Source organism: Rhincodon typus, chromosome 22 (genome assembly GCF_021869965.1).
Source record: "Rhincodon typus isolate 14 chromosome 22, sRhiTyp1.1, whole genome shotgun sequence".
In the NCBI taxonomy this organism is placed as follows: domain Eukaryota; kingdom Metazoa; phylum Chordata; class Chondrichthyes; order Orectolobiformes; family Rhincodontidae; genus Rhincodon; species Rhincodon typus.
The window spans coordinates 11,256,867-11,268,331 of NC_063353.1; the positions used below are offsets into that span (position 1 = coordinate 11,256,867).

An 11,465-nucleotide genomic window follows, 5' to 3' on the forward strand; every position below is an offset into this window, starting at 1 on the left:
CTTCCTGCTCCTCTGATGCTGCTTGGCCTGCTGTGTTCATCCAGCTCTACACCTTGTTGTCTAAGATTATATCAGTCTACCATAAGCATTGACCAGGGTCATATTGCTATCATACTATCTTACGGTCAAGTGCTTTTGAAGAAAAACCTTGGAACTGTGTAGCACAGAGCTCTCCTATAATGCGATAGTTGCGTGTATGCGTGTCCTCACGCTATGGAAAATCGCTATAGAAAATCACGTTATAGGGAAATCGCTATAGAAAATCACGTTATAGGGAAATCGCTATAGAAAATCATGTTATGGGGAAATCGCTATAGAAAATCACATTATAGGGAAATTGCTATAGAAAATCGCTATACCTGTATGGCAGAAAGTTTGCGTTATCCAAACAGTGCCTACTATTCATCAATCACGTCACAGCTAATTTGCTTTAACGAAACACGCAATATAGCAGAGCTACCTGTACATTCCTTTCTTTTCTCAAAGTTTGTAGGTAAAACAGCATTTGTTGCCCATGCCTAATTTACTTTAAACTGCATGTCTTGCTAGGCCGTTTTAGCAGGCAGTTAAGAGTCAGTTATATCGTTGTGGATCTGGAATCACATGTAGGCCACACCATGCAAGGCTGGCAGGTTTTCTTCCCTGAAGGACATTCATGAGCCAGATGGATTTTTTTTTACCACCATTGATGGCAGTTTCATGACCCCATTACTCAAACTAGCTTTTATATTCCAGAATTAAATTGAAATTCTGCCAGCTACCATGGTGGAATTTGAATCCATGTCCTTGAGGATTAGCCTGGGTCCCTGGATTTCTAGTCTAGTGATATTACCATTGTGCCATCACCTCCCCATTGCAGTGACACTATTGTGTTAAAGGGAAATCTTGATGAAATCCCAGTGGTAGTACAAAATTACATTTCATATATAGCTGACGAACGATTGTCACTACTTAGTGCTATAGCTACCATCTTCTCAATTGGACGGTTCATTCAATTTTGGGAACTTAAAGAAGCTAGTAGGGCGATATGCAAGCATAGAACTAAAGGAACATTAAAGAAAGGTAACTCTTGCTTTGATCTAGTTACTCGTGCAGATTCACCAGACACCCTAAAAGGCTAAGGTGGCATTTTATGTAGATTTGGATTTGATTATTAATTAGTTTGTGTTTCTATAAGTAACCTTGCAGATGTCCTCAAACAGTATGTAATGCAATGTTTTTCAGGAGGATGCTCTACAGAGGGAAAGTCACATGCGCTGGGCGGAGGGTTTTGTCTTGGTTTATGACATCACTGACAGAATTAGCTTCGAGGAAGTGATTTCGCTGAAGAACTTCCTGGATGAAATCAAAAAGCCAAAAAACGTGACACTGATCCTGGTGGGTAACAAAGCTGACCTGGACCACTCCAGGCAGGTAACCACTGAGGAAGGGGAGAAAATGGCTACTGAAATGGCCTGTGCTTTTTACGAGTGTTCAGCCTGCACCGGAGAGGGCAACATCAACGAAGCATTCTATGAACTGTGCAGAGAGGTGAGACGGCGTAAAATGATCCAAGGCAAGACAAGGCGGAGAAGTTCTACCACCCACGTCAAGCAAGCCATCAACAAAATGCTGACCAAGATCAGTAGCTAAATATTTGTGGGGAGGAGGTAATTAGAAACTGAAAACAAAACAAAAAAAAGTAGAATAATGCCACACAAAATAGTAAATAATCAGTTAAGGGTGTTAGCTTTCCAACTCCATGTAGCTTCCAATCTGTCAAATGGACAAACCCCAGCAGTTACCTGACAGATACTAATGGTGTCCTATAGCGTTAGGTACTACACTTAAGAGTGTGCACCAGGCTGATAACTCACTGTGCAAAGGTCAGTAAGACTAATTTTTAAATCCTTCTTTGCCCAAATACTTAACTAATTTTAGTTTGAAATGGGTTAAAGTGTGAAAGAATAAGGGCTTAGGGGTTTTAATTCTTCGGACCAGTATTCTAATTTTTAAGTTTCAGAAAAGAATCAGTTCCATTTGAAGTCAGTGTTTGAGCAAGTTATAGCAAACAGGATACTGGCCTGCAGCTAATAATCTGAATTGTCAGGTAGGATCTTCAGAGCCCTGCCACAGTGAATAGTTAAGGTAGTGAACAGACCCAGAACCACTTGGGCTGAGTTAGCTGATCTCAGCTTGGTGCAAAGTAGACTCGGTGTAGTTGACCTCAGCACCCCCGGGGTTAGGGTGGAGAAAACATTGGCTCCCACTCCCAATGGTCATCCAGCAGTTGATGCTGGAAGTGCTCATGTTTGCACATGTAGAAGATAGGCTTGGATTTGCCTGTGAAGACCCCTTCATTGTCGAACCAACTGCCTCCAACTCATTGTTCTAGATATGAGTAGTAATGGTTGGGTAACATTATGAGGAGGCACGACCTCTCATGGATCAGTACCTTCATTCCCCCAACAAAGAGTTAACATCATCAGAGCAGGGTATGATGTGACAAAAAAAAATTGAGCGTGCGTTGTTACCGCTATATGTTTGAAAATACAATAGATATCTAAATTGTAAATATATATAAATAACTATATCTAAATAAATATGCTCTTTTAAAATATCCAAGTTAAATTGGATCTATTTGAAAACTATGCAGTTGGAACCCATTGTACCGTTGACTATTTGTCATTGAGATTGTTGATGGATACAATCGATGCTGTGCTTGGAAAAGCTGTTGGTCCCTTTCATTGAGGTTGTCTTTTTAATATTAAACCCAAGGTTGGCTATCTCCTGTTGATTGTTTACACAACACTTTGTACAATTTACAGTAGGTTGTCATTTTTGGGGACTGTAAATGGTTAATTAATGTTGTGATTTGTCAAGCTATTAATTAAATTCATTAGATCTGTTAATCAGTTACTAAAGTATCAAACAGCCTTTTGAAATTTAGAGAGGTTTCTATGTTCTGTATAAGTTTTCAATTTTAGATTTTCCCCCGAAAAGGAAATAATTTGCTTGTTCTTTTTTAAATTAATGATCTCTCAATTTATCCTGTAATTTGTTTTTAAAAGGACCAGCATAGTTCTATATAATACAAGAATAATTTACTCATTAAATGCTAGAAATTGCAAAATGAATGCATTCAAAGTTGAGAGACACTTTTTTGTTAATCCCTGAAATATTTGAGATGTTTTTGTAATGGGACTGATTTATCTTCCTGTAGGTAAAGCCTTCAACTATACAATTTATCGATGATTTCCAGAGTATGTTGAAAAACTAAGCAAATGTACTGAAGAGATCTCCTCATATAATTGCTTGCTGTTGTAACTTGCTTTTCCATGTAAAATAAATCCTGAAATATTTGTTATTCTTTGAATTGTTTGATTAACTGCATCAGTATACATCATTGCACACACATTTCTGCATCCTGATATGTCTCAACTTGACAGGTATGTACTGGCGTTGATAGGAGAGGAGGCGTCTGCACTGTGCAGGGTTGTGATACACCGAGCAAGATGAGGGCATTTATTTATGGTCTCTCACATCCCTATCTGTGACACGTCACAGCCGTGCTTTTTCTCATGCTGTCCATGTGCACAAAGGGCTGCGGTTTCCTTTCTGCCACCAGTGATGCTAATTTCTGTCCATGGTACACCAGATAATGTCATCAAATACAGACAATACAGATCTTTGATTTGAATCTTATCATTTCTGTGGCAGACTGTGTGAACTCTATTGAGACTGTTTCAATCCCAAGGTCACTTATTAGTCAGAAATATTCCATAGACATAAACATTTCAAATCTCATAGAATGTGTTCACTTGGTTCGCTAGGAAATCTGGTGCATGACTTTCAGTTTAATGTAAAGGTTCATATTCAGTATAAAAAGAAGTGCAAATTGATAGAGGTTTCACTGAAGTGGTAGATATTAAGGTGGTTCGCAATTTTGATTTTGGTGTAACTTATATATTGGATTTTTCAGTTCTGTGTAAGGTCAAGAGTCCTGTAGGATTTCTTTTTAGCTTTCCTTTTATTCTACAGGACTGCCTTGATAGTTGCCAATGCCTACAAAAATACTGTTTCAATACTGTCTATGACTGAGGTTATTGATATGTGGTTGAGGAAGGAGGTGAGATGAAAATTTTTATTTTGCGGAGAAAATTATTACGATCTGGAATGCACTGCCTGAAAAGACGGTAAATGTAGATTCACTGAAACGTTTCAAAAGGGAATTGCCATAAATCTCTGAAGGAGAAAACATTGCAGGGTTATCGGGAAGGTGTACTACAATGGTACTAATTGGAATAATCTTTCAAAGAATCATCAAGAGCAGGATTGGCCAAATGCCCTGTTACCATAATCAGAAAGTCTCTCAAAATTGATAATGGATTACCATTAATACAGTATCACCATGATACAAGCTCCCCACAGTAAGGGTCCCAGCTACTGCAATATTATGAACTGAGTGCTATAGTAGGCTAGTAGTCTGCTGTTTTTCCTTAGAATTTAGCTCAAAATCTGTCCATAGACAATAATTTGAAAATCTTTCCCTGATGGATATAATTTATGTTTGTGTTTTTTTTTTTGCTTGTCCTCCAAATATGCTTGGTTTTCATGTTTCGGAATACTTCTTTATAAGTAATCTTTAATTCTCACTGTTTCCAGTTGTCCTGATCTCTGGACAAATTTGTAGCATTCCCGGGGAACACTCAAAGATCCCTCTTCAGCTTATTTCAGGTACTGGAATGCTCATATGGTCTCCTGCTTGCTTTCAAAAGGTAATAAGTAGGATAATGCTACTTGACTGTTACTTAAACCTCAACTCCTAAACTAAATAAACTAAACTAAACTAAATTGAGGAATGTAGAAGCATGACAACATGTTTTTATAGCAATCAAAACAAAACACTGTGGATGCTGGAAATTTGAGACAAACAAATTACTGGAGATTCTGAGTAGGTCTGGCAGCACCGGTGGAGAGAGAACATTTCGAGTCCGGTATGACTCTGTTTCAGAATCTTTGTTCAGGACCAAGCATGAGAATCGAGCATGTACAGATTATAAGAGAAGGAGAAAAAACCCCACAAACATAGTTATGTTCTGAAGAAGTCATGCCAGACTCGAAACCTTAATTCTGTTTCTCTCTTCACAGATGCTGCCAAATCTGCTGAATTCCTGTGCATTATCTGTATATATTTTTATACCAGTCATTAGGCATTAGTAGCTCTTTGAAAGGATATCAATTAATGGATTATTTCATATTATCTTATATGTCTATAAAACAATAATGTGTGATTTCCTACATAATGGTTCCCGTCTTCTCATAGTTTGGAATCTGTGGCCTGACAACCTCTTTTTAGACTCGAGGCAAGATGACAGGCTTTAAGAAGACAGGTTGATAAATATAGTCAAGAAATATGATATCAAGCAGAACTGAAATTCAAAAAGATGCCAGTCAAAAATACATATAAATAAATTGCAAAAAAAGTTGTCTTTTAATTAACTAGGTTTGTCCCCCCTTTACAAATTAATTGGGAAAAGTTGTAAAATTTTAAAAAGAAAGTTGTAAAATGCAAGATAGAAATTTTTTCTGAGAATGCAGATGATTTTAGCTGCTAACAGAATTAAAGTTTGCACCATGTTAAATCTTTCATCGGACTGTTTCATTTTTGTCATATAAAGGCCTATTGTGAACATGGAAAGTTTTTGATGAGACACTTTGGCCTGACTTTTTGCTTCTTGGTTGAGATTTTCCGAGCTGGGCCAATTCTCCCATGTGTAAAGCTGACCTTGGAGAAAGTTCCCACGTGACCCGAAGGTTCCGATTTTTGTTGTGGGGCGGTGGGTGAATCTTGTGTTGCTCCCAGGAGTGGGAGGGTGGCAGGTGGAGAAGCTCAGTTGTGTGAGAGGGCAAAGTAGCTTTCTAATGGCAGCAAGAAACTATGGCGTTAAATTCTTTACAGTTTGAGAGTGGGTCAAAATGCCCAATAGTAACTATTGCATGGCACCAGACCCATTAAACGTAATCTCTGAGCAATTGGCAAGTGAGAATTATGTTGTCCGATTCACACGCTCATATAAATGGTGTACTGCAGTTGTGGTAATCATGTTGCTGGAGTAAGGAGAGCATTTGTCTTTGGGGAGTGTTGATCAACAACAGATACCAATCGTGGTCTGGTAGCACAGGTGAAAGGTGACAGAACAGGTGGGCAGGCTGCTATTGCTATCTAAGGGGCATGGAGCAGGACTGTCCAAAGCAGGTAGAGAGGGGCACCATGGGAAAGGGTGGCTGCAATCTAGGGGACCGGGGGGATGGGCTGTCTGAAACAAGTAGTGAGGAATAGAGGGAGGCTGCCCAACATGGGGAGGGTGGCAAGGGCGCAGGGACATGTGGCGGAAGGAACAATGTGGTGGTTCTGCTATTGGCAGAGGAATGTTTGGAGAGATGGTCCTAAAGGGTGGTATTGCTGCTATCGCTGGTGGGGGACCTGGGTGTTTTGAGCTGAGGGTACTGCGCAGCACATGAAGCAGTCACAGTGAGACGTTGGAGAGGGAGGTGTTATAGTAACAGTTCTAGGCTTGTGGTCAGGTCTTAAATGTTCTCATTGAAGGGGATGGAGGGTGTAGTGTTGGTTATACAATCTAACAACCAATGGCATGGATAAAGGGGGTGTCAGGGTAGGCATGAGGACAGTAACAATTCTAGACTGGGAGGGAAGAGAAAGCATCTGTATGGTGATGACCATCGAGTCAAGGCTATTTGGGGAGGTTTTATGGTAACGACGACAAGAGGAACTCTGGCTATACTGAGTGATGGGGATGTTGGTGGATCACTGGGGAAGGATGGAAGACCGTATTCCCTCTAGTTCCTCCAGCAGCTGGTGAAACTGCAGGTGAATATGTCAGCATGGTGTCAGCTCACCAATCGGAAGTGTGGACCCACACAGCTTGGAGGAAACATTGGTGCAAAGAGGTGGCGTGGTTGTAGAAATATATTACGTACCATTTTGTAAAATGTCTTCCTTGAAATGCAGTCACTCTTTATGTGTACTGCTTTGAAGTCGGAAAAAGGTCATTTTGGTTGGGTGAAGTGAATAGTGGGCACCATCAACTCAAATAAAGATAAGTCCCTATAATCATGGGTTACATAGATGGGAGCCATGGTCAAGTCTCCTCTTATCTCTTTGGTCACTGTCTAAACTCTGTAGTGAGCTGCTTGAACCACAGGTCCCATTCAGCTGAGATCCTGATTCAACTGAAATGCAAGCAAGGTTAGGGAGAAGGTAAGGATTTACTGAGAGAATGCCCTTGCTGATTGAAGGAAGAAAAGAAGGAGGTGACTGTGCACCAACCTCTCCTGGTGGTCAGAGAGATAACGCTGGATCATGGAGGGAAGAGCGTAAGTTCAAAATGATTGTGATGTGAGCAAAGATGATAACCAGAATGGTTAGTCCAGAAGTCCCGAGACTAGAGGATAACTGTGGGACTCTCTGTGACGATAGAGGAAGTACCAAGGATGATGGATGGAGGGTTGAATGTCAGGGGAAGCTAAAGAGTCATCAAGGACTGGTCATGCCTGACAAGTGAATAGATGGAAATTACCTGATGGGAAGACAAGGAAGTTGGACTGAGGCTTAAGAGTGTGATGGGAGGTACGATAATAACTGAGGGAAGGTGCACAATCATGGCTTCTATTTTGGGGATTACTACTTAGTGTCCATGCACGTGGCTACACCAACACCATGTGATCTTGGTCAGTGATCCTCCAGGTTAGTATTGATTGTGGGTGGAAGTGGGACTGATGTTAAGTATAGGGCTTCCCAGTGTGTATAAATGCTCAGGACTGTAGTGAGGGCCTAAGAATTAGCTGACCCGATTGTTCCTTGCAATTTGTTCACAGATCACTGCAAGCAGACATGACAACAGGTCAAATCAACCCAGTACTTCTGTTAACTGTGGTGTAGCTGGAGAGGAGCTAGCAAACAATGGCCCAGGACCAGACAGATCAGTGACCGGAACAGCACCAGGGAGCAGTGACAGAGGGTGAACAAGTGCTGGATGCTAGACATTGCCAACATCCAGCATAATTTTAACCATTGGTATTTCACAGACTCTGCAGCTCCCTGCAATTGTCAGACGTGCATTGTTGGAGGATGCTGAGGAAACCATGGCCTGGGGTCACATACTTATGCCAGCTCTTCCAGGAGGACCTGTGTCTGTATGGGATTAAAAACAATTCAGTTTCAGTCGAGTGGAAAATCACCACATCATTGAATTTCTATGCCTTTGCAGCACTTCCATGTGTGAAATATCACAGTCTGCTGCTTGCAAATGTATCAGGGGTGTCTAAAAATTCCCTGTTTAGGAGAGTGAATGCATTTGTTAGATTTACAGTAGACCCTAAGGGCCAGCTGTCCATTGCAGCATTTTGTCAGATGTGAGGGGTAATTGACAGGAGAGTGAACATTCCCTGGGATCAATGAGGAATGTAATGGCTGGAAAAAACTTCAGTTATGTGTAGCTATCTAGGGAACTCTCCTGATTCATCCACCCTCCCCAACCTGCCAGTGCCACAAGCATTTGCTCCCCTTCATCAATAGGCATATTGGCTATGGCAGGCTATCCCTAGAAGGCTCATGACACCAGTGCAGAACCTGCAAAAGAGAGTGTCCAAGATTATAGTGTCTGCTGGGACCTGACACAGCCTTGCTCAGCAGAGAGGGGAGAGGAGGAGCCGTCACATCCTTGGCTGAGGAGAAAGGGAGGACTCTGTCGCTGATAAAGTAGTGGATGGTGTGACTGAAGTTGTTGACAGAGCAATAGAAAAATACAATGCCAGGCCTGAGACACCCTCATTGCCACCTGGGTGAAACACCGCAATATCTCTGATCCACTATAGGTTATCAATCTGGCCTCCTGGGGTTTTCTCAGGGTCACAGATATCTTTGTTTTGTTCCATTGTGCTTTTCTTTTAATGGCCACGTTAAAGTTGACATTTTAACCTTGACACTACTGGCATTGTGATTTGGTGTATGTGCCAATCTGGAATTAACCCACCCTGATGGGGCTAGATGGGAGAGGGCCCACACAAGGACAGGGAAGGGAATTTATGTGTGGAGCCAGAGGAAATGGGCGAGGTATTAAATGAGTATTTTGCATCAGTATTCACCATAGAGAAGGGCTTGGTGGACAATGAGTCTGGGGAAGGGTGTGTAGATAGTTTGGGTCATGTTGTGATCAAAAGGGAGGAGGTATTGGCGGCCTTGAAAAACATTAAGATAGACAAGTCCCCAGGGCCTGATGGGATATACTCCAGAATATTGAGAGTGGCAAGGGAGGAAATTGCTGGGGCCTTGAGGGAAATCTTTGTATCCTCACTGGCTACAGGGGAGGTCCCAGAGGATTGGAGAATAGCCAACATTGTTCCTTTGTTTAAGAAGGATGGCAAGGATAATCCAGCTAATTACAGGCTGGTGAGCCTTACATCAGTGGTAGGGAAATTATTGGAGAGGATTCTTCAAGACAGGATTTACTCCCACTTGGAAATAAGTGGGCATATTAGCGAGAGGTTTTGTGAAGGGAGGTTGTGTCTCACTAACTTGGTTGAGTTTTTTGAGCAAGTGGCGAAGATGATCGATGAGGGTAGAAAAATGGATGCTGTCTACATGGACTTCAGTAAGGCCTTTGACAAGGTCTCTTATGGCAGGCTGATACAGAAGGTAAAGTCGCACGGGGTCAGAGGTGAGCTTCCAAGATGGATAAAAAATTGGCAAGGTCATCGAAGACAGAGGGTAGCAGTGGAAGGGTGTGTTTCTGAATGGAGGGTTGTGACTAGTGGCATTCCTCAGGGATCAGTGTTGGGACCTTTGTTGTTTGTAATATATTCAAATGATTTGGTGGAAAATGTAACTGGTCTGATCAGTAAATTTGCCAATGACACAAAGGTTGGTGGAATTGCAGATAACGATGAGAACCTTCAAAGGATACAGTAGGATATAGATCGGCTGGTGACTTGGGCAGAGAGATGGCAGGTGGAGTTTAATCCGGAAAAATGTGAGGTAATGCATTTTGGGAGGTCTAATCCAGGTGGAAAATATATAGTAAATGGCAAAACCCTTAAGAGTACTGATAGGCAGAGGGATCTGGGTGTACAGGTACACAGGTCACTGAAAGTGGCAACGCAGGTGGAGAAGGTAGTCAACAAGGCATATGGCATGCTTGAATTCATTGGCCGGGGCATTGAGTTTAAACATTGGCAGGTAATGTTGCAGCTCTATAGAAGCTTAGTTAGGCTGCATTTGGTATATTGTGTTCAATTCTGGTCACCATGCTACCAGAAGGATGTGGTGGCTTTGGAGAGGGTACAGAAAAGATTTACCAGGATGTTGCCTGGTATGGAGGGCATTAGCTATGAGGAGAGGTTGGAGAAATTTGGGTTTTCTCACTGAAACGACGGAGGTTGAGGGGGGACCTAATAGAGGTCTACAAGTTTATGAAGGGCATGGACAGAGTAGACAGTCAGAAGCTTTTTCCCAGGGTGGAAGAGTCAATTACTAGGGGTCATAGGTTTAAGGTGTGAGGGGCAAGGTTTAAAGGTGATGTATGAGGCAAGTTTTTTACAGAGAGGGTGGTGCGTGCCTGGAACTCGCTGCCAGGGTTGGTAGTGGAAGCAGATACTATAGTGACTTTTAAAGGGCATCTTGACAAATATATGAACAGGATGGAAATAGAGGGATACAGTCCCCGGAAGGGTTGGGGATTTTAGTTGTGATGGGCAGCATGCAAATGGTGAAATTTGAATTCAATAAAGTTTGGAATTAAAAGTTAGCCGAATGTCAACAATGTAACCATTGTTGATTGTCATAAAAAACCCACTAACGTCCCTTTGGGAAGGAAACTGAAATCCTTACCTTGTCTGGGCTCCACCTGACACCAGACCCACCACAATGTGGTTGACTTAACTGGCCTCTGAACTAGCCAGTCACTTAACTCAAGGGAAATTAGGGATTGGAAACACCTAATGCCAGAGATGCCCACATCCCACACCCTACCCAAGAATGAAGAAAATCATAACACTGTACATTCCTGCAACCTCAGGCACCTGGAAGGAAAAATGCTACAGGCCTTTGGCATAGTAAGCACGCTAGATTGGAATCACATGCACTAGGAACTTGGCAGGGAATCACAGACATCTCACCGACACATTCTCCAAATGGAGGCAATGCCTTGCAAAGTACCCTGTCATATGGACATCAGCAATACATGCATTGGCATGGTTATAGGCACTGCTCAGACAGCAGGCTTAGAGAGATGATAATCAGGTGAACACCACCCACTGGGTTCTCGGCTGCATTCTAAGCTCCTGACTTTACAAATGCATGTGTTAAACCTACAGCTGTCGATATTCTCAGAGATGCCTCTACTGATGACATAATAAGCGGAGTATTCATAAGCCCACATCGTCCAAAACTAATCTGCAATAAAGTG

General features: G+C 42.0%; 1 protein-coding gene across 1 annotated transcript in view; it reads left to right on the forward strand.

Annotated features, from left to right (window-relative positions):
• Positions 1–3,346, forward strand: part of rerg (RAS-like, estrogen-regulated, growth inhibitor) — a 75,725-nt gene extending 72,379 nt beyond the window's left edge. Inside the window, exon 5 of the mRNA XM_020510973.2 lies at positions 1,225–3,346. Coding sequence (XP_020366562.1) covers positions 1,225–1,632 — 408 coding nt within the window. The 3' untranslated portion in view covers positions 1,633–3,346. The remainder of the gene's footprint in view (positions 1–1,224) is intronic.
• Positions 3,347–11,465: the final 8,119 nt, after the last annotated feature.